General features: G+C 38.7%; 1 protein-coding gene across 2 annotated transcripts in view; it reads right to left on the reverse strand.

Moving 5' to 3' along the window:
• The window catches only part of ADAMTSL3 (ADAMTS like 3), a 177,417-nt gene that overhangs the window by 72,592 nt on the left and 81,024 nt on the right, over positions 1-23,801 (reverse strand). For both annotated transcript variants that reach the window (XM_068203801.1, XM_068203800.1), the window contains 4 exons: positions 23,641-23,768; positions 21,216-21,261; positions 14,279-14,515; positions 1,132-1,258 (listed from right to left, as the gene is read on the reverse strand). In XM_068203801.1, coding sequence (XP_068059902.1) covers positions 1,132-1,258; positions 14,279-14,515; positions 21,216-21,261; positions 23,641-23,768 — 538 coding nt within the window. The remainder of the gene's footprint in view (positions 1-1,131; positions 1,259-14,278; positions 14,516-21,215; positions 21,262-23,640; positions 23,769-23,801) is intronic.

Here is a 23,801-nt window from a genome sequence, read left to right on the forward strand (position 1 = left end):
AACCCATGGGAATAGTTATATATACTGCAATAAGATTTTAGCATGATTCAATATACAAAGCTCATTCAAAATCAGAGCACAAGTGGAATCTTTGCAGGCTGAAATACAACAGTATTGAAACATAGGCAGCTGCCAGAGGCAGGTGCTTCATCCATTAAAAAGAAAAGCTGGTTGCATTTGAACTTTGAGCACTGACTTGAAGAGCACCCTTCTTTCTGGTGACTTTTCAGGAAGGTAATTAACCCCAAAGGCCCCATCTCCATATGACAAATGCTCCTGACAAATACACACTGTGAGTTCAGAAAAAGAAAAAATTATGTGAGGCAACTATTCATATGATAAACACATGGGGCATGTGCTGTGACATTCCAGGGAACATCATCTGTGAGGGTGGAGAGCACCAGTGTCAGAGGGGAGTCTTTGTTTGGAAAACCTTGCCGGCATATCAAAACAGCCAGACTCTTCAGACTCCAGTAAAGGGTCTATTTCCAATACCCTTCCTCTTTCATATTTTATATTTTCCATATTACTGAGACCTACAGAGTTACTCCCAGGAAGATGTTAATTATTTTGAGAAAAAATGGTGGAATTTGAGCCAAACACACAGAAAAGAGATGGAGGTACTAGTCCCTTTCACTTTGTGCTTTTTGTACCATAGAAGTAGTAACTTGCCCCTGAAATTCAACTGTCATCAGACACCACAAAAACCCCCCCCCCAAAAAAATCAAAGTTAATTTGAAAACCAGGTACTTACAAGCACAGACCACTATTTCCATAAAACCATCTATAAGATATTTCCATGGATTAAAAACATTGCTGCAGCATCACATATACTGCAACATGAGGATACCCTCTAAAATAAGATGTGCATCTTGATGGTTATTCCTGATAGAATGAATTGAGTTGCTCTAGTAAAAAAATGCATATCTCAAATTCTTTCCTAGCTATACCCTAATGTGTGGTATCCCTTTCGGAATTTCAGCAGACTAATCTAGCACAGACTTTAGGGTAAGTAGCTTTGTAAAACTGCAAACAAGTATATGGCTAAAAGGCCACTGCAATATGCATGCTCATATACAAGCAGAAATCACAGTCAAGGATAAATTACCATAGGATCAATTTGCAACCTACTTTTTTCTGGTGAGACATGTGCCTTAGCTTGTCCCCTCACAAGCCTGCATGTTGAGCCATCTCCTGCACAGATTCCACAGTTGTCTTCCTTGGCATTGCTCCCAAGTTGTCGATCACAGCCTACTGCCTGCCAACATCAACACCACAGTCAGAAGGAGGGCAAAGCTGTAGTAGACATGCTCAGGTTTCTGGAATTTTATTTATTATGTTATCCTTTTGATTTTATGAGTTGGCCTCATTCTATCAAAGCATATCTTGCCATTTAGGGTTTTAAAAGCATGCTGTCATTTCCATGATTTTAATGATGAACCACAACAAGTGATATATTAAACTATTCAAGCATAGGAGATACATGAATCTGTTTCCCACTACTTATGTGAATGAATACCATTGAGCATTATTCTTTCCAAGACAAGGCATAACTATGTTATTTACAATTTGGTTTTCATCACCTGTTTAATTATGTCTGAGAAGGGATAAATGCAATTAAATAATCCAAGTTAAAAATTTAAAGGACACTCAGCCTTCAGCTTCATAGACAGGGAGTTGAGGGCAGTGCTAACATTCAAGTGTTTTGGCTATTCAGAATTTAACTGGCACTTGTGTAGATCTATTTGCCATTTACATCAATGTCAATTATTTGCTAACCAGCTTTAAAAAACTTGGACGATTCACTTCTCACCTTTGGATTTTTTCTGGTTTATGAATACAAGATCCATTCTATAAAACTTTCCAAAGATTATTATAAAATACCCAAACTTAAACACTGCCAAAAATTCAAAAAGCAATTTAAAGAAAAAAACTCTGTCAACTGAAAGCCCTCCAAATTATAATGAAAACATTTTTCCAGGTTTTTCTTTTTCAGTATATCAGTCAACTCCACAAGAAAGATGGGAGCGAGAATGGAAAAACAAAGAATAGACAAAATTGACTAAAAGTACCTTCTTGATGAATGGAAGATAAATATTTGGCCTCAACTATCTTACTCTTCACCATTTCACAGAAGAATTTTTCAAGGAGTACCACGTGCTCAACAATGTGGTAAAAAGCTGATCTCCAGCTTCAAGTTTTCTCAAGTCAGCCTACCTGCCTCTTACATTCACATATCCCTGAGAAGGGCAGCTAATTTGTCATGGGTGTATATATTTAACAAAAATCCAAACTGACAAATGGATAGAAAACCCTCTGCAAACTCAGAGTTAAAAGCAGTGCTAGAATTCTGAAACTGGCCAGCACACACCTCTTCCTATATAAAAATGCTTGGAAGGGGCAGTGTCAGCTGCCAAGATCCACTGCATCTGTGCTGTGCCAGAACTGACACACGATCCCCTTGGAGAGGTGAGGATCCAGTCCACACGTAAGAGGCAGGGCTGGGTCCTCCAGTCTGAGTCAACACACACACACAGACACACAAATCACACACATCCACTGCCAAACACGGAGAAATGCAATCTCGAAGTTTCACATGTCTGTGGAAAAGAAAACAAAGCAGCCCCACCTCCCCCTTCAGCCCCTTTCCCTTATTTTCCCAATTCCCTACAGCCTGAATTCCCTTTAGAGGAGGGCATTAATGGGGACAGTTTACAATCCTTCACTTGAGAGACCTGCAGGGAAGGCATCTCCTCCCTAAGGGCTTCAGATTCACCACAGAAACCTACATTAGCAGCAGGAAATTATTTTATTCCTGCAATTGAAGGGTACCTTAATTCTAGCCCAGCAAGGAATTATTTTTAAAAATAAATAAGCTACTTAACACTAACAGTAAATCATTTCAGTTTTAACAAAAACTTAGTTGCAAAAATAAAGCAAACGGACACACATGTGAACTCAGACCATCTCAGCTTATTTACCACACAGAAGTCATGTGGGAACACTGTGCTGTAATATTTAGGCATGGATTACAGATTAAAGTATTTGCACTTGAAGTTGTCTTTAGCATTAGCTCTGGGTTCATTATTGACGCCCAGAAAAACAAGAAAAAGGTTGTAAACAAATGACTATAAACAAGACTATCTTCACACTTTAAAAACAATTACATTGAGAAATGAATGAAAACACCATTTAAGAAATAGAAACTGACCGGGCCACTGAATCAGAAAGCAGATGAAATTTCATGGCACATAATAATACAGTGCTCAACAGATTTGCCTCAGCATTGACAACTCTTTCAGTTCCCAGCTCCACAACAGACTTTCTTTTCCGACCTTTGAAAACTCCTGTGCTTTTCCATTCCAATCCATGGAAGAGGTCTAACTGCAGATCCCCAGCTGACAGAGATGTGGCATGAATTCATCTCCTAAAGTTTGTGAAGCATGCAGATGGTGCAGTGATGGAGACCATACCAGTGGCTGAGTCTATATTTCTATTTGGAAGACTTTTAAAGTTGTTACTGCTCTCCACTGATTCTCCTGCCCTTATTCACATAAAGATACTACTAGAACGTGGAGGTAAATTGTATCACTGCAAGTGTAATCTCTCCACAGATGTCTCAAGTGCATCTCCATTTCATACTGTAATCTTCTTCTCTAAATATTAAAAAACTGTTTTTTCACTCGTCAATTAATTTCAAAGGGAAAAATAAGCTGCACATTGTGATACCCTGTGTGGAAAAGTGATTTTTTTCTTAGTTTAAGCTGTTGCATATTTGTAGGCTACAGATGCTGCAAGTCTTTAGTGGGAGGAGGGCACTGAGCAAGCAGAGCAAGACCAGCCCATTAGGACAATAACAAACATCCAGACTGGGCTCTCACACACAGCCCCTGTGAACACAAACTCCCACTGGGTGTAACAAAAATCACACAACTGTGCAAACACAAGGCTTTATTGTGTCCTACACGGAATGCACAATAAGATAATCAGCACAGCAGCATACTTTAGAGGACTGTTTCATATAGTCTTATTGCTTATTTTTTAATAATACACAAATGCCACAGAAATAAAACAGGAGTGCTAGCTGCAAGGGATTTGGATGTGGGAAAAGGTTTACAGCTCCCCTGGCAGCAAAGGTGGTGTGTTCAGCTAGATGCATTCACCCTCTGCTGATTTCCTTCCCAGATTATGTTTACATCAGCTGTTACAAATATGAATATCAAGCAATGATATCTGGGAACACAATTTAGAAAACAACTCAAATTATAATCACAATTTTGACTTGAAGTCAGCATAGAATTCCAGATTTTGTTTAATGTGAAGGAGCCAAAAATGTCACAGGTTTTTAAGTGACAAGCCACAAATTTAGAGCTAATTCAAGCTGGAATCTTAATGAATGAACACTGGGATGGGACATATTTCAAACCTCAGAGTCTAGAGCCAGCCTTTTTTATCTGTTTGTAAACCCTTGACCAGGTATGTCTCAGGTGAGCTGAACAGCCACAGATATCACCAGAAGAGGAAGCTGTAAGGTACAGCCTTGGAAACTGGGTCTCAAAAACACATGGCATTGTCACACAAAATATCATGATTTTAAGGTATCCATATTTTATCCAATAACTACTGGAGAGAAAAAAAAAGGGTGATGAAACATTTTGAAGACAGTAAATTTGGTTAATTGCAAATAAAGCTGCAACAAGGACAAGAAAATGAAAAATGGCAACAGCCTTCCTCCACTCATGCTGCACCTCAACCAGTCAAAGAAGGTGATGATTTTCCCAATTAAAGCATTTTGTGGGATTAATTTACCCCACATTGCTTTTTGTTTACAGAGCAAAGGGATCAGCTGTAAATATTACAGGCAGACTGGGAAAACATCTGCAGGCTTCTAGGGCATAGTCAGAAATAATATTAGGTGATTTTAACATAGGCTGAATAAACAAAACAAGTGATAACACAAACTGTGTAATGGAAGGGTTGGGACCCAGTGAATTTAAGAAATTTGTAATCATAAATATCATCATGCCAAAAAAAATACAGATATTTTAATGACCAGGTTGTAATTGAGCTCCTCAGACAGCAGGGAGAATATTCACCAATACGTAACAAAACAATCAGCAAGTAGAAAGTTAATATAAGAAGAATATTGAGGAAATTAGCAGTTTGTGAATTTATAAAATTGTCCATGTGGGGTATCAGTACATTTGGATATGGCAGGATTATTTTCAGAAACAGGTCTCCAATCCATTGCTATTTATGGACAGAACCTGAATATGTGACTTGTCTGTTCTTACAAAGGAAAAAAAAAAGAAATATGAAAAAGAATTATATAGTTTACAGAATTATATATATTTTTCTCACACACAGCTCAGATAGAAAGCATCTGGTTAAGCACTGAACAGAGCCACTCATCTGCTTCAACAAACCTCAGCATGGCAGTGCTGTGGTGAAAGAATCCTGAAGGGTGTTAAATACTTTGGAGCATGCTTAGAATAGTTCATGTAGGTTCAGAAAGGCAAAGGAAGAGCAAAAGGTCAGGGTATAAAATACAGTAATATAGATGAAAGAGAAGAATGAAATCACTGCTGATATGTTAAAGTGGCTATGGAATATTAAAAATATTTTTGCAAATATGAATCCAAAAATCACTCAGAAGCTCATGTACAGCTGTTTCTTTAGGTCATATTCAATTAGTAGTGTTTCAGCTGAGGAATTGGACTTAAAGAAATTCATGTAACACGTTAATTTTGATTTGTGAAGGTCCAAGAATAATCTGTTAAATTCAAAAAGCTTCCTTTGTTAAGATGTTTATAATTAAGTATAAGAAAACTGACAGGACTGCAAGGTGACAATTTAAACTGAAATTCCAATATAGTAAAAAAAGCACCATAGTGAAAAACAAGGCAAACCCCACCCACACCCTCCCTCCTTTCAGAGGCTTTTCTTAATAAGTATAAACACAAACATGGACTAGAATTGCCAGTGCAGAATGCAATACAGAATTAAGTTTCAAAATTTCAACATTTGCTTGTTACACCATTGCTTTAGCTCTTCTAAATTCAATTTAAATTATTCAAAAAGTTTTCTGGAATGCCAATGACTCAAGATTATATACTTCAAATAAATAAGTTGAAGACACACCTACCCTTTAAAAAATAAAAATATTTATTTCAGAGATGAGTAAAACCAGACATCTCTGCATAACAAGCATCATGTAAGTGTTAAGTGTCATTATTACTATCAAAAGCATGAAATCATATCCAGCAATATAGATAATTATAAATAATATTTCTCTTTCAAAGTGAGCTTTCCCCCTTCTAGGGTCCTCTGGAGCCAAAGATCCAGGTATAGCCAGAAAAAACAAATATTCTAGATTCTCCTAATAGAAGCAGCCACAAAAGAATAAATCATTGCTATTTTTATTTGTGACAGATACATAAATTCTATGAAACATTAAAACTGAAGCTGCACTAGAACCATTATTTTTCTATCTACTGTCTTAGACTAAGCTCTTTAGCAGACACATCATTTAAATATTCAGCAATGTGTTTGTTAAATACTAAATCATTTCCTACTTTGACTAAGAAATTTATTATTGATACAGGCTCTCATTTATCAGTGATTCCATTAAATTTTTTAGGTAAGCTTCTGTTTTGCAGTGTTCTATGTTTGCTTGAGGGACTGGCAGCTCAGTGTCAGGGAGTAGTGCCCTTTATTGATGGGATTTGGTTTAACAAAATGAAAACAGAAAATCAATTCAACTATATCTCAATATGACATAATTACTATCCCTCTACAGCTGCTGAGCAAACCCCAGCTGTCAGGAAAACCCAGCTGAAGGCTACTCTGGATATATTTATATTCATGTGCTTCCAGTGGCCTGGCTGTTTCAAAGGACGCACAAAACTTGCACTCCAGGACCAACCTGCAAGTGGAATTTCAACTCAAACATCCAGATGGCATTTAGTGAAATTCAGCTGAAGCAGAAAACCCAGCAAATCATTTATGGGGAAGTGCCCAATGTGCTTAAAATGTCAGAGTTACATTATTTGTGCTGAGCAAGGAACTGCACTGCAGAATGCACAAATGGAGATGATAATTGTACTTCTCACAAGAATGTGATAAGAGTTACTCCACAGGAGATCCTTCCCTTCAAGGGCTGAACAGTCTGTAATTATCTCAGTAGATGTCATCCTGTGGTTTTTATTTTAAAAGTGGCCACCACCAGATCTGAAAGGTGGCAGAAGCTTTTTGTCCCAGGTGCAAGTGCCTTCCACTGCCTATAAAATTTGTAAAGATTTGCAAAATATAGTGTGAAAATAAACTGTTACTCCAAGCATATTCAACTTAGTGATCTGACTGCCCAGCCACCAGGACAGCAGCATTTGGACTTCTATAAAACAAATTATTTACTTCAGGCTTACAAGAGTTGAGAACCAAGATAAAAACGGAATCAGAACATCTACATTCTTCTAAAGGTTGACAACATTGCCCAAAATACAAGATAACCTCCAAATTAGTTCTGACAAAAATGTCTTTTCCAAGTTTTGTGACTTGACTAAGAAAGGACATGTTTTATTTCAGCATTTGCTAGTAAAGGAAGAAAACAGTGAAAAAATCTAACATGCTTAAAAAGACAAATCTCTATTGCAGTTTATTAGAATCACTCAGCAGGGAAAATTAAAATCCTCTGGGTCTTGCTCATAGAAAAGGGATTTCTATTTCCAAAAACACAGACACTCACAAAATCCAGAACTCAGAGAAATTAAGGTTGCGCTTCATTGCACAGTTGCATGTGCTATGAGAGTACAGAGATCTCATTGCATCAATGTCAGGTATTTGCTGCATTTTCCCTGCTCTACTTGTCTTAGCACAGAATCCAGCACAGGCAGATGTCAGGACTGACTGTATCCACACAACAAATAACTAATTTTAAATATGGCTATGGGAATTCATTGTAATAAAAATGAATGAAAAAACTGTCATGTGAAAATCCTGCTCTCCCTTGGTCAATATTTTCCATGTCTCTTTGCCCTGCTGTAAAACCTTGCTGTCATTCAAAGCCATTCATGGACTTTGCAATCTCTGCTCGCATCCTTCATTTTGTGATAGCTTCAGCCTGCGCTTTATTCCTACACAGATAAAATATGTCCCCGAGAGAACATAAAGAAAAAAGCTCCCACTGTCTCTTTCCCATGCTCATCATCCACAAGTAATTGATTCTGACAAGCAGAGGGAGAGATACCAGAACATCCCTCCAATTAAGCAAGTTTTTTTTTTTTTTAATTTACTTTAAACGTAGTGTGGAATCTTAGCTTTCAAGCAGCACTTTCAAACCCTAGTTCATCCTCACTGAGGATTTATCTTGGTCTGAAGTCTGATGACTTTATCTGAGTCATGATTTTCTTCTCACATGGTCCTGTCTCACAGCTCTTCAGTTATGTTGAGCTAACAAAGGCCTGATTGTGGCACAGGTTCTCACATCTCTGGAATCAAACCAGCCCAGGACAGTAGCAGCCCAGACAAGCTGACACAGGCTTCAGCATGTGCTAATTAACAGAATAAAGCCCCTCCAGGCTCGGGACAACAGTGACCTTCCCAGCCCATCTCCTCCCAGCCCACGAAGCTGCAATCCCAGCTGCCAAGGTGAATGGGCAGCAGCTGTGCTGGGAGGAGGAAAACTTCCTCTGTTTGAGGATTTCCAGTTGCTCACAGGTAAGAAATCAGGCAAAGTGTGTCAAAATGCAAACCTCAGAACGGAGGTGTAAAATAAGTCAGAATGATGGGCACAAGGAGACGTTCCATGATGCTCAAATTCCCGAGACATCCCTACCGAGGAAAAGAATGTAAAGCAATAAAAAAAACCCAGAAAATAAAAAAAAAAATACAGTGCATAAAATTCACTGCATACTAAAGGGCTCCTAAAAAGACTTTCCACATATTTCTGCTGACACTTTATATCTGAAAGCAAGAGGCTAAAGAGTGTTCCACAACTCTGTAAATCCACTTCCATCAAATAAAACAAAGTGCTTCCAAAACCTTTAACTCTTACTACAGGATCTGTCACATGCTAGAGGAGCTGAGATATTATAGGACCACCCAGCAGGAGCAAGTACCCTTTCCCACATGGTCTCCATTTAAAAAAACACACATATACACAGCCAGAGGATAGAACACAAATTCCCAGTGAGCTTCTTGTTTGTGAGAACACTTTCAAAAAAGAAATCAGTACATGAAATCAAATTACTTTGCTCCTTTTCTGGCTGGGTTCAGTCAAATCTGCCTTGCTTGGTGAAGTTAGCCCTGGGGGATTTGAAGGTTACTAAGGCTCTACTTCAAGATGACACCCAGATCATGAGTTTTTCTGCTATCACTGCTCACATAATTTAGGTCTTTGCTAGGCTGGGAAGTAAAGTCACATTTGCACTTAGCTCACTAAAACAAAACAAAACTTGGCAGTGAATCACTTATGAACAAAGAAGTATAGATAAGACACTGGAGATCAGAAAAAAACCCACTACTCATCTGACAAGAAAGGATAAACTTCCACAGTAAGAAATCCCTAGAGAGAGCATTCTCCATAAGAAACAGTAGGAGAGAGAATAAGATAAGACCTGAAAAGAAACACCAGTTTCTAGCAGAAGTGGGAAACTGCAAAATAAAAACAAGTGATCCCAAAAACCTTTTCAATGTCTGAGAATATCTCATTATTACCTGCACTGTCTGAGAGTATCTTGTTATTATTATTTATTTATAAAAGCCCACCACCAAGTTGCCAACAATGTCATCACAAGGGAACCACTACACCAAGGTGGTCAGTGACATTCAAAGGGGGCAGGTGCAGCCCTTGAAGGGTGGCTCCATGATCTGCTGGCCTGGGCAGTGCCAAGAGCTTCCACAGATGAGAAACCAACCCCCTGAGGCTAGGGAGGGTGACACTGACAGGTCCCGTAGGATGTGGCAGCCCCTGCTTAGCTCAGCCCCATCCTCCAGTGGGACTCCTGGAAAGCCACCAACATCTCCCAGCTGAGCTGCAGCTGGAGCTCCCCACTCCCAGTTTTATTCCCCCTGTCACACGTGTGCAGTCACATGAAGTTTTTCATATGTAGCTCTGAGAGCCAGAAAGTTTTGTTGGAACTCCCTGAGTGCCTGCCAGTCTTTCTGGGCAGGGTCCAGCCTGCCAGCTCTGGTCCAGTAACAGGTAGACAGAGTGCAGGCATCTACACCTTCATGCTCCAAAATGCACTTTATTCTGTGCATTTGCTAATTAGTGGTGCCCAGGAAAGAATGCCAGGTTTAGTATAACAGCTGGCTTGACACAGAGCTATCTCAAAATCAATTCTTCCTATGAATCACTCAAAGGCTAAAAAGAAGAAAAAGGCAACACAGACATTTTTTTGTAATTTTTAAATATTAAAAAAAAAGGATCAAGAGTAAGTAGTAATTTTGGAAAAAAAAAGGTGCTTTTTTAACAGCTATTCAAGAATTAACTACTCAGACTAACATGTGTTAGAAACATGTCTGCAGTAACACAGGATGGAAAGGAAACCTTCCTTTCTGAGTCTCTGCACACCAAACCTCCTGTGCCTCTTGGGCAGTCCTTAAAACATATTTACAGGCAAAAAAAAAAAAAAAAAAGTATGTGCAGGAACCAAAAGAGAAAGTACACAAAACAAACAGTTTGTGAAAGCAACTCTCAGGATAAAAGCGGTCAAGATTCAGAAAAAAATTATAATCTGCTATAATTTTAAGTTTAAAACACAAACAAAGTTTATAAAAAAAAGAAGTGCAAGAGTCTTCCAAGAGCTTACAGAAATTGTTTTCAATGAAAACTCTGACAGATATTTACATCCAGCACAAGAGTGCTTTGGTGGTGAGTGATACCTACTCGCCATATGATGACATGTGACAGAGAGCGAGCATGGCAGAAGTTGATGGTGCTCCCCTTGACATGTGGGATGTGTTCTGATGTCAGCTAAATTTATGCCATATGCTACAAGGCACAGTGCAGTGTCTGCCTTTTTTGGAACACAAACAACTTGCTGACACTAAATGGAAAGTTCATTGCAGGATTTACATCATCCTTGACCTAATTGTGACAGCCTAAGACAGAACTAGTCAGGCTGCTCCTCAGGACTCCAGATTTTTTGGGTGATGCGTGTATTTGTTGTCCAAACATATTACTCCATATTAGGAAAATTATCACTGTAACCATTTCAGGTGCTGGCACAAGTAACACCCCATTCTGCATTCTGGTAGAAAAAAAGCAGGTCTGCACAAATTAAAAACAAAACCCAAGAAGAGGCAGGGCCCCAAAGCAGGCGGAGTAACTGGGTAAATGTTGCCCACATATGTGTCTGACATGCAGATGTTTTTAAATGTCTCCACCCACAGCCAGATGGGCACAGCAGGAACACATTATATGAAAAAATGTTTTGGGAGTTATGCAGAGACTAGAAAAAATATCAGAAGTGTGAAAATCCTGGCAGTGAAGTTTTGACCTGTCCCCATTTAACACAACAGCCCCAGATATTTGGGTTGATAACAGAAGCAGGGCAGTAGCAAATTAAAACATGATCAAATGGTTTGACTGAGTTAAGCCTCAAGCAACCCCAAAATATCTTACTATTTTTCCCAATAAACCTTTCCCTGTTCCACTGTCTCTAGATTTCACCTCCTGTAGTCTCATACCTCCTATTCAGAGCGCAGCTTTGTCATCTCACAGTTTTCTTTGATAGAGCTTATTTAGCTTGACTTGCTTGATAAGGGAAGTACAAAGGATCAGAACTGAAGCTGGAGTACAAGAATTCACCATCTTTGGAAATTCAACTGCCGCCAAGGTGAGAGCTTGAACAAGAGGCAGAATTAGTGATGCAGCCCACCATAGCAGGAACCAGAACACAGACAAAAGTGAAATCATGTTGGGGAGGAGGGGAAGTTGAGTCAACTTCGAGACAATAAATGAGCAAAACCAGCACCAATCTCCTCTACAGAAAGTCTTTGGTGCTCCCAGGCACAGAAGTGAAGATCCCCACAGCAGTGTGATGTGCTCACTCAGATGGCTTAGCTGTAAAAACCCTTGCCAAGCAATTTGCTGGTTGTGCCAATTACATGTCAGAACCCACCAGACAGATCTTACAGCAGCAATTGCGGAGAATCACAACTGTGCCGTCTCTCTTAAGAGCAGTTAACTAAATAACCATGTTTTTCTGGGAAAGATTAGGCATCAATTTGTTTTCTTTTCCTGCTCAAACAGGAGTAGCACAAAGCTCTGTGTTGGTTCCTGAGGAAGACCCCTCCTCCCACAGCCCCTTTCACAAGTAAGAAACCTTTCACTCTTCCCCCAAAAGAGGAAAAGATTATTTAAATGAATCTTCATTTAATTTAATTGAATTCGACTTCAGGTTTTTTTTTTTTTTATCTTAATAAAATTATCCAACACTAAATTATCAAATATATACTTTAAAAAGCAAAAATTTTCAATTTGTGCAAAAATACCTCAGGAATAGCCAGTGACTTCAAGAAAATAAAGTTAAAACAGTTAATTCTTTATGAGTATCAGCAACAAATTCTAAAAAATAAATAAGCTACAGCACAGAACACATTCTAAACATGTTTGTTCCAGTCTTTTTTCCTGAAGATGTTGCCTCACACTGAAAAATATTTTTGTGAAATTGGAAGAAACAATGAAAAAAAAATAGGAGACAGAGAAAAGAAATTGATTCTCATCAACAGTGTAAGAGTTCCAGTTCCTGCTTCTGGAATGATTAATTTCTTCTCCGCCACTTCATATATTCTAAAATGTATTATTTACATTTCCAAGCATTTTCTATCATATATACACATGAATACTACAAAATGCTAAGAAGAAACAGTGAAAGCAGCCCTTTTAAATACACCTCCCAACTGTTCTTCAGAAATTGGATCCATTTGGGCAAAGAGAATTTTATGCCATGTATGAAAGATGGAAGGAGGCGTTTGAAGTCGCTGTGGGAGACACTGGCACCCTCACAGCACCCTGAGCACAAGCCCTTGAAGAGCCCAGAAGTGCCTTAATCCAGCCTTGCACTCAGGCTGCAGTGGGCACAGGCAGCAAAGGCTGCTGTAAAGGCACCTCCTGGAAAAGGCTGGGCAACCCTCCTGGGTAAAAGCCTTTTTATTGGGATAGGAAGCGCCACTAAGAACATGGCACAAGAAATACATTATTTGGCAAGTGCTCCCAGAGTTTCTGGAGGTACATCCTATTTCCAACAGAGGGTAACAAACACTGCTGGATCCCACAGTGAAGCACCATTGACAAACGAAGTCTCTCTGTGAGGAATTCTGTTCCAGAGGCAGCAGATGCACCGTGTGTTGACACGACTGGCATCAGAACTGCAGCATACACAGAAGCCACATAAAACCCACAGCACGGTCCAGATCATATATTAATGTTGCTATAATCCATGCACCAGTCTTCTGCCAAATGTGTCAAATTTTCCTCTATAATAGAGCTATTTTTCTCACTGGGCCATATCCTGCATTTTTGAGTCACACACATTTTAGACATTTAACAGAGCAACAACCACTTGCAGAGAAAGAAAACTAATTGCAATAACATGTCCATTCTTTATAAACTGCTCTGTTCGTAAAACAAGTTTGCAATATTGCTTTCTTAATGAGACATGGGCAAGGCTAGCAAGCCTCAAATATTGTAACTCTCTGCTTTTGCACCAACTATATGAAGTCAATAGCATAACTAATAAATAATAAATACATCTAGAAATGTATATTGCCATTTAAAGACTCAAACACTCAGTTAATGCAGCCACAACATATAGTCACTCATTCATACAACAAGACAGACCTACATACTCACACCTGCCATTATGGGCTGGATCCCATAAAATGTCCAATTTTCTCCTTAACAGAGATTATATGAGAGTCAGAAAATGAATACAATGAAATGGAAGGCTCTGCAATTTCATCACATCCCCACAGATATACTAAATTTTGGAAAGCCATAGCTACAATACCTTGGTTCATTAATTTTTACATGCATAAATAGAAGAGTGAATGAATTTTATTGACCTTTTATCTATATAGATAAATATCCATGGCTAAGGCAGTCAGGAAGTTCTGTGTCTTCCTGAAAAGGTAATTTATCTACAATCCATTCAACAGCACTTGCACATACATCTAAACTGATAAATGGAATGAAAAACAATCCCAAAGCACCCAATGAAGGGCAAAGGGCCTCTCAACAAAGGCCCCATTTAGAGTCACACCATGAACATACCTGGCAAATTCCACTGATGCACATATCCAAGGATTCAGTGTTGCAGCGAGTACCATCTAGCACTTTTGGGGCAAGCTCCACAACCAAGTTCTTTCCCAGAGCCTGACATTTCAGGGCACAAGGTGCAGTAGGATCATTATACACAGGGACCCACTCGTAAAAGTGTCCCTGGTATTTGACATCATTGTAGGCAGAGCACTGCTGTGCTCTAAAGTCACCAACATCTGAAGGGCAGTCCTGAAAACAAACCAAAAAATATTTTTTTTTTAAACTAGGGAATATTTGCATTTTCAGTAAAGTTATCTTATGAATAACACAGAAGATCTTCAGGCAGGTTTTGTTCAAGAACTGATCTGCTTTGACAAATACACCACACTACAAAGTTCTACTGTGTGTATTAAGAGAATTTATGTTACTTAATCCATTGCGTGGAGTGAAAGTACAGAATATCATGCATATTCCAGCAATAACAACATAACTGATATGAGAGGATAATTAAAAATGCTAATTTTTACAACACCAATAGTACAGTTAAAGTCTGGTTCTGTAGTAAGAATTAGCTTCTAAAGGATCTATATTTTTCAAGTAACTACAAGGTGATGTCTGATATTTAGTCTTTCTCTTTTCAGTAGCTTTTCCCACTAAAGGATTTCTGAGGCCTCTATGCTCATTCATCAATTCATATGTCAGAGTAATGAAGGAGGTATTAATGCTACATATAAACAAAAAGAAAATAATCTGTCTATTTAATTGTTAGTACTGCTTGAAAAAAGCACAAGATTTAGGAGGAAACACCAGACATGTCAGTGCTTAGTCCTTTAGTCTAATTACAAAGCATCTTCAACTCATGTAAGCAGTAATGCTTATTTTGTTGGAATAAAATAAACTTCAAATTGGTAACAATTGATCCTGTATTTCCAGTTCTAATGAGACAGTTGCCTACCTTCTCCCACACAGTGCCTCAGCATATACAGCTGAAAGACCTGTTCAGTTCAGTATGAGAACTGCTTGAAATAAAACATTCTAAAATATTTTTTTCTACATCAGGCATTGCACCCAAACAATGATGTTAATATTAAACTATAGTGACAGGAATGGAGATGAATACTGATTGATTTGAAAATAATTTTGGTAAAGTACTGGCAAAGGAGTTACTGTGTCAAACAATTCCTCACTGCAGACTTCATCTGAAAGTATGTCCAGTGTCAAAGAGTCCATATGCCAGACTGAAAGGATATTCTTCCAAGAATTCCAACTGCACATCTAAGCCAGATGTGGGGCTGATTTTAGTAAAGTTTTGTTTTCATTGGATGGAAAACTGAAAGATTGTGATGTGTCAGGCAAACTCATGGAACCTATTAGTAAGTATTAGTTAACAATACTGATCCCAAGCACAGCTCCAACCTTATCAGTGAACTGAACCTTCCCTGAATAAAGCTGACAAAATAGCAAGTGCATTATACAGGACTGGAGAGTAAAATATACAGGAGAAAGTTTTGAATTTCAGTCCAATGCCCCCAACAATACTGCACTCAGTCTGGAGTTTTTTTCACCGTAGCAAACAGTAGCCTAGAACTGTCCCTGAATTGGTTGCAATCTACATAAAACACCTCCTAAAAATCAGTATTCTGTCTACTGATCAACATATGGAGTTTTTGCAGCTGAGCACTGAGCAAGTTACTGAACTTTCCCAGTAAAACTTTTCAGCTCTAATGCTACACCTTACAGTGACAATAATTTAGAATGATACTAACACATTTTGTATTATTTTTAATCTGGATGATTCTAGTTTGACCCATATTTTTTGAAATGATGGAATAAGGCACAGGGAGTATTTTACCTCTACAAAATCCCTCCAGTGGGAGCTTCTACGAACATCAAGTAAATACCGTGAGAAGCCACACATATTCACTGCAGTGTCACTCCCCAGAAATTCAGCAAGTTTGCAGTGGTGTAAATGAGAGCAGAATTTTGGCTCTGACTTATCTGTCACCTCTCATTTTCAACAATAGCAAGGCTAAAAAGCAGAGAGGACTTCAGAGTTTCATATGGATACCATATGCTTCCCTCCCACCAATGCAAACAGGGGAGCAACTAAGGATCAAAAAATAGTAAGTGGACGTTAGATTCAGGTAAAGTTAGAAGCAGCATTTGGGAGCAGTGTCACTCAGCCATGCACAGCTACATTTTCATCACAAAGAATTAGAGTAATCTGTCAAGCAGGCAGAGTGATGGCCTTCAGCTGAGCTCTGACAGGCTGCTGTTACAGTCCATTATCACTGGGCGTTGATGCGATGCCAAGACACAAACACCACAAAGTCAGGATGTCAAGCCCATGGTTACTGTATGTTTCTCATTGATTCAACACAATGCAGCTCCTGCTTTCCACTCGCCTCCTGGCTGCTTCAGAGCAAGCGAATCCTCATGTCCCTATTCTCTTTTGGCACCTACAAAGGACCCAAAGTGATTCTGGCAGCTCGATTCACATGCCAGCTCCACCTGCTTTATGTTTGAGCTCTGTGCAAAAGCAGAAGCATAAAAGGAGCATCACAGGGGGATATCAAAGACCTGAAATTATTTATCATTTGCATTACATCAGAGTTTGCATGGCAACCAAGTCCAGATCCCAGTATTCCAGGGAACAATAAATATTTGTGTAAAGAAAGGAGTTTAAAGAGAAACACAACTAAGCACAGAATGAATGCAATCAAGACAACAAGAGGAATTGTAAACATCAGTTTACTTCCATTAGAGTGGTTTGGAAAAGTGAAAGGGAGTTTAAAAAATACAAAGGAAAAGGCAGGGCAAAAATGGGAATGGTAGGCAAGGGTGAACTATGTTCAGGAAGTGGGCAGGGTCATAATATCATAGAGACAATGATATGGGGGACCCAGCCCTCATCCTGTTTGTGTGTCTCTGGTTTTAATCTATTTCAGACATCACTTCATTCCACCATTCTCTCTTCCGTCTCAATATTTCACATTTTTTCTTACTTGTTAAATTTTTTTGCTACTAATTTCAGGATTTCTCCAATTTCTTAATTTCAGCAATAGCTTTTCTATCACACTCAATCCACTGAACCATGGCCAGGCCATTTGTAGGTTCATGCGCTGCATAAGGAGCTGAAGACATATCTATGAGGTCTAATACATGACAGTGCTGACAAAAGTAATCACACCCAGACCTTGCAGTGGAATGAAATGTATTTATGACATGACTTATGAACATATTAGATCTGAAAAAGATGCTTTAGACATGACTACCATGAAGATTAAAAACACACACACACACACACACACATATACATACACACATATATATTCCTTTTTTTTTTTTATTTTGGTGACACACAATTAAAAACTACTGCATCCAAGGGCTGGCTCCTTATGAAATGCATCTTTGAGTTTAGGCAATGAGAGCCCTCAACCTTTGAAAACAAAGCTGACCTGGGAAATCTGTATCTTTGTAGGCAATGTTCATGTACAAAATATGAAGGTTGCATCAGACCCTGTGACTCTTGCCAACAATTACTGAAAAAAGCACAAAAGAGAAGGCAAGAAAATTCCCAGTAAAAATGATGACACCAAAGAAAGTCTAGCCCTTTGTCTCGTTTTATTCTTTGAATCTCATTTTGTTGAAACCCAGCCAAAACTGATGAAGTCATTGTTTTGTTTTCTTTTTGAAATTAGCTTCAAGTTCAGTGTTTTTCCTACACAATTTTCAGGCCACTTCTAAGCAGAATCAAGGTACCTGAGCTGGAAACCACCCCAGCCAAGGGAGCCTTATGGTGCATCAGCATTGTAAATATATACTAAATAAATGAACACATTAGAGAGAAACTATGTACTCAAGGTGAAATATTACAGTCTAAAGTAGACACAATACAGCCAGGATTTTCTGAATGGGATAAATTAGATGGTTAAGTGGATGCTGGAACAGTTATAGATAAATGTGTTGAACAAGTGTGAGCATTATCTGCATATAATAAAAGTTTACAGTGGAATTAAACATGGAGCTATCTTTTACAAAATAGTGTTTTTTCTGACTGTGGAAGAATCACTCTGGCAAAAATATAAGCGATTTTTTGGCACACAAGAATGTAAAATTTATGGGGAAACGGCCCAAATAACTTGTTCTGTGAATAGGACCCTAAAGGATTAACTTAAACACTTCCACATAGTGCACATCATAGCATTAGAATGTAACACTATATAGAAAAACTGAAATTCAAAAAAGGGGTGCAAGAAAGACTGAAAATCTCATTGAACAACATACAATGGATAGTTTATTTCTCTCAAATATCTGTATGGAAGGCTGAAAGCACACATGCAGTTTTAGGAAATCATGCACCTGGCATCTCAGTTATGACAGAAAGATAAGCAGGCTATACATACACCTTAATCTTAGCAATTATTTTGTTGTTAAGACCTTAAATTCATTTTTTGATTTAAATATCACTAATATTATTCTGGAACTATGCTTGAGTTCAATGAACTTACTACTATTCCATTACAAATCCACATGAAACCAATTTTCTGGTAAAATGATTCTTGTTCTTTTCATTAGAATGACACACATATTAAGTTGTGCTTCATTTGTACTCCCCAATATAGATGTTAGTGGTGTAATGTATCATATGGCAAAATTACATTTGCAGACAGCTTTACACTATGTATTTATACCGAATGTCTCATGTGGTTACCAGTTATACCTATTAATATGGAAAGAAGCTAGTATAAACTCTTAATTTTCAAACTACAATTTCACTCCTAAAGTGAGAAGCCTTGATTAGGAATAATGCTTTTGGGAAAATTATATAATTTGAAACTAAACTGGCCTAGTAGTCTCAGATTTACATGAGGTGTAAGCTCCTGTTTCAAGGTTAACTCAGATCTGACATGGGGTTTGAATTCAGGGATGCCAATTTCAGAGATCAACTGTATCAACAGTGGAAATCTCATTAAATATATTTTTCTCAGGAGTTCTTCATTATCTAGCCCATAATCTAGGAAAAACCATTCCTGAGAAACTCTGCCTGTATCTGAACTGAAACGGGAACCTGATCCCTTTCAGACATGCCCCAAAAGCAGAACTGTAAAGGCAGTTTCCTGTCTGGAAATTAGCATCTGAATCATCATAAATTCAAACAGATTCACATACAAGGTGCCTGCCACTTATCACTTTAAAATAGGTCCTAAAGTTAAAAAACAGGCTCCAGTGATTTCAGATAAATTCTCTGGGAGTTCAGAGAGGATATGAGAATCATCTTAATTTTCTCTATGATGAAGCACAAAGCACTGTCATTTCCATTAGATTTCTACTGCATAAATCTTAAAATGAACAGCATCCACAGCTATACTAAAATACAATAGATATCCTAAAAGCATACAGAGCTGTGCACGACAGCAGGAAACATGCCCACATTGACCTCACCATCCTCCCTTCTCCGTGCACTGGGCAGTTGCCCAGGCCTGGTGCTGGAGGAACAAGGTGCACTGGGATGACCTCTCTGTACTCCTGCAGGAAGCTGCAGTGCACAGGATCCAGCACTCAGAGGGCTGTAAGTGTATACAGTGCATACAAACACACATTTAGATAAGCAGCGCAGCACTCAGGGACAGTTTGTTCATTGCTTACATCCTGACTGCAAGTTAGCAAGTTATCACTCAGCTTTTAAACATCAGGGTATTTTTGCAGGTAGCATTTTTATTTATGAGCTCATGCACCAAGCTGCTGGGCCTTTTCTTCTGAAAGGGCAAGGCACAGGGTTTGTCTCCAGAATCTGATTTCTGCATGCACTGGGACTGATTCATTTATCACTTCCATTTGCTTCTGCCAGCAGGAACTTCGGCTGTGAGCTGCTGTGGTGGGAAATCCATCCAACACTGAGCAGTGGAGTGCAGAGCTACTCACGGTGTGAGCAAGCCTTGTTCTCAAGGAGGGCAGGAGCCAACTGGCACAGCAGACACTGTAGGTGTGGCAAACTGAAAAGCAGGAATGGTCAGCTCTCCTAGGAGATGCACTGATTCAATATTTACTGGGCAACTTCCAATGTCAGGCATCTTAAGGAGAACATGTCACACTCCACAGCTGCCTGCTGCTGGCAAAAAGGATGGCATTGGTAATGACTGAGTATCAACTGAGCTTACATGCCTTTGGGCACCACTCAACCCATAGGAAAGGTACCCTCGGTACCACAAAGTCCTGCCTGAGCTGCTCACCTTGGTCAGCCTAGACCCGGGCTGAAGGGCAGCAGTTGTTTAAACAGCACAAAGCACAATTACAAGTCAGTGGAACACAAGTCATGAGGTTTGCTGTATGTGAATGGTTTTCATAAAACGTGGCTATAAAAACAAAATGTGATTGCATCACAGCAACAGCAACTGTAGGGTCAAACCTCAAGCTTCAAACTCATGGACATCATCTGTGCCAGTGCACCTAAATGTGCATGTTCTTGCATACAGACATATAAAGATCTGGGTTTAGGCAAACAGAGGGAATATAAGGAGTAATTATCCTATTTAAGATCTGAAAGGGACCAGGGACTCTTTGTTCACATGAGGAGAGTCACTGTATCACTAACGATCACAAATTATCCTGAGCTCAGTTTAATGCTTCATCTACAAGACTGCACCCCCAGGAAAAACACTTGCTAGTTTAAGATGAGAATTGATCTGTTAATCCTCCAAAATGTGTAACTCTCCTAATAAGTGATATAAAATATTCTGAATCACAATTGGCACTACAATTTCAAAAGAAAATGTCCATTTGGGAAGTCTAAATTTGAGACCTCATGGTGTCATGCAGACTGAACTGTTTAAAAATGGTAATGATGGAAAGAAAATTATGCACCATAAGGTTTTAAATAAGAAGCAGCATTTCTAAAACTTTAACACATTTTTTGAATGAGTAAAACGGGATTAAAGGCCAGACTCACATTACTACTGCAGGTTTTGTATCGAATATTCCGACCTTCACAGTTCCTAAAAAAAAAAAAAAAAGAGTAAAAATGCTTACAGTGTATAATAGCAAAACACAACCTTGCCTGTTTTACAGCTAGTTTTTCTCCGAAAACTAGACTTTTATTGCTACTGCCCTACCATAATCTGGAGTCTAAATACAAAGTTTAAATAAAAAGGGGTTCTGGGTATTCAGCTTTATACTGCTGTCTCTCCTCAGCAAAGAACGCGTGACTTTCCCTGCAAGCCCAATTTACTGCAAACTTTATGAAAACCACATTTATTTTGTGAAAAAGACATCTCTAAGACTGCTCTATGCTGATTGCAACCATGTTATTGCTAAAAATGTGATGTGACCTAGAGGAAAAGATCTGAATATCTGATTAATAATTTTAAGCTAAACAGAATTCTCATGGACTGCATGCAAATGTGCCCCATGCATGTGAATCCTGACATCCAGGCAATTCAGATCCTCAGTCTGTTGTTAGTAGCTGAAATAAAAGGCATGTAATAGAGTCATGGTTATTTATTGTGGTCTCATAAATCTGGGGAGGTTGGGTTTCACACTTTTTTTAAAGATACACTCTGCCAAACTTCTCACTAACGAATCAGCACTTTTGCACAGTGTAAGATATTCTTCTATGTTAAAAATGGCAATATCAGGACTTTGAAAGAACTTAAAACATATTTCAAATGACTGGACAAGAAATTATAATTAGTGATTTCTCTAAAATCAGGAAGCTTGTTTTGGAATAATTCCTTCATACCAAAAAGATGTGCCTTACATTAAAGAATGTGTGAACATATAACTGATAATTTACATCTCTTTGAATAAATTTCCTTCTTCTTGCATGAAAATAACAAATTTTTATAATGTCTGAGAGAGACTGAAAAATAGCATCTGAAAAGGAAAAAAAATGGATGCCTGAAGCAAGAGCTCAGGTCAGCTGAAGGTACAACTGTTAAAGCTCAAGGTATTTCAAGTCTCAAATTTCCAATCTTTTGCAAGACTTACTGCATCACAACATGCAAATTAAAAATGTTTATGATACACAGAAATGTGAAAACTTTGTTTCACAATTGTACATTTCCCAGACTTTACTACAAAAATCAAACATAGAAAAAACCTTTTAAACTATGCATTTGTCAAGGTATGGAAAACACGTTTTTCACAGGGGAGCACATTAAAAATATTAATAAAACCACAGTGGAATTTATACTGCTACAATTTATTGAGCTTGTTTCACAGTCCCTAACACATTGGTAGAATATCAAGGCTTCTTGCTGGAACTATTACTTTTCCCTAAGATCTTTGTGCATTTTTCACTAAAGAAACAGGCAGTGCTTTAATCAATCATCTTTAGCTCTGTATTTCATGCAGTTTGCCCTTAAGTAGCACATCACCCTCCAAGCCTTCCTTAAGAAAAAGTGACTTCCTGGCTGATACTGCATTCAACTAAATAAAAATGTAAGCGCAATCATCAGTTTTAAAAACGTTTAAGAATAATTCAAGTAAAACAGGCAAATCTGGATGCCAGCACAGATGCCTCAAAGCTGGCTGGGATCTTTTCTTGCCTCACTACAGGCCTAGTGCATTACTCCTACTTTAAGGATTGTACCAACAAGTCCTACATTAGTCCAGTTTTACCACTGGCGCAAAAGGCTTTCACTGCATGTATTCTCTTCAACTCACACTAAGACTTATACATGAAAACATATGGCTACCAGGACCACTGCATAGGAAGAACTGGCAGAGAAGAATCAGAGATACAATTTGGTTGAAAAACATCTCTCAGATCATTGAGTCCAACCGGTGACCCAGTGCCACAGTGTCACTTTAGACCATGGCACTGAGTGCCAGGTCCAGTCCTTCCTTAAACACTTCCAGGGACAGCGACTGCACTGCCTACCTGGAGAGCCCATTCCAGTGCCTAATCACCTTTATGTAAAGAAATTCCTCCTAACACCTAACCTGAATCTCCCTTGGTGCAATTTGAGACTGTGGCCTCTTGTCCTTCCTTCCCTAACAGAAAGCAGAATTTGAGACATCCATAAGAGCAGCAGGCACTTGACCATTATGCCAGGTCATGTCCAAGTGCAGGCTAATTTGTACACAGGTGACGGACCCTTTGATCTGTATTACAGTGAAAGGGACTCCCCTCTCTATTTGACCATACCAAATAAATAATTCCTTCTCTTCCACAATTATATTTCATAACACATTAAAGTTCAGAGTTAAAGCCTAATTTATTTGTCTATTACAAACATGTATTAAAAGCAGAATTCTATGACATTTGATCTATCTTACACAGCACTTGTTCTCAGAAACAGAAGCATCCAGAGAGGATTGGAAATGTGCCAGAGCTGCAGAAGAACCCCCCCACACACCAGCATGTGGCTTACCTGCCATTTAAGCATCTCCTCAGAGAGTAGGAGGCTCCCCCTCCACAGGTCCGTGAGCAATCACTCCAGGCCCCCCAGGCATCCCAGGAATCATCCTTGTCTTCATCTGAGCGGGTTGTTCTGGAGTTCTAAAGGGAAATGCAGAAAGGAGGAAAAAAAAA

This window comes from Anomalospiza imberbis, chromosome 13, assembly GCF_031753505.1.
Source record: "Anomalospiza imberbis isolate Cuckoo-Finch-1a 21T00152 chromosome 13, ASM3175350v1, whole genome shotgun sequence".
Taxonomy (NCBI): domain Eukaryota; kingdom Metazoa; phylum Chordata; class Aves; order Passeriformes; family Viduidae; genus Anomalospiza; species Anomalospiza imberbis.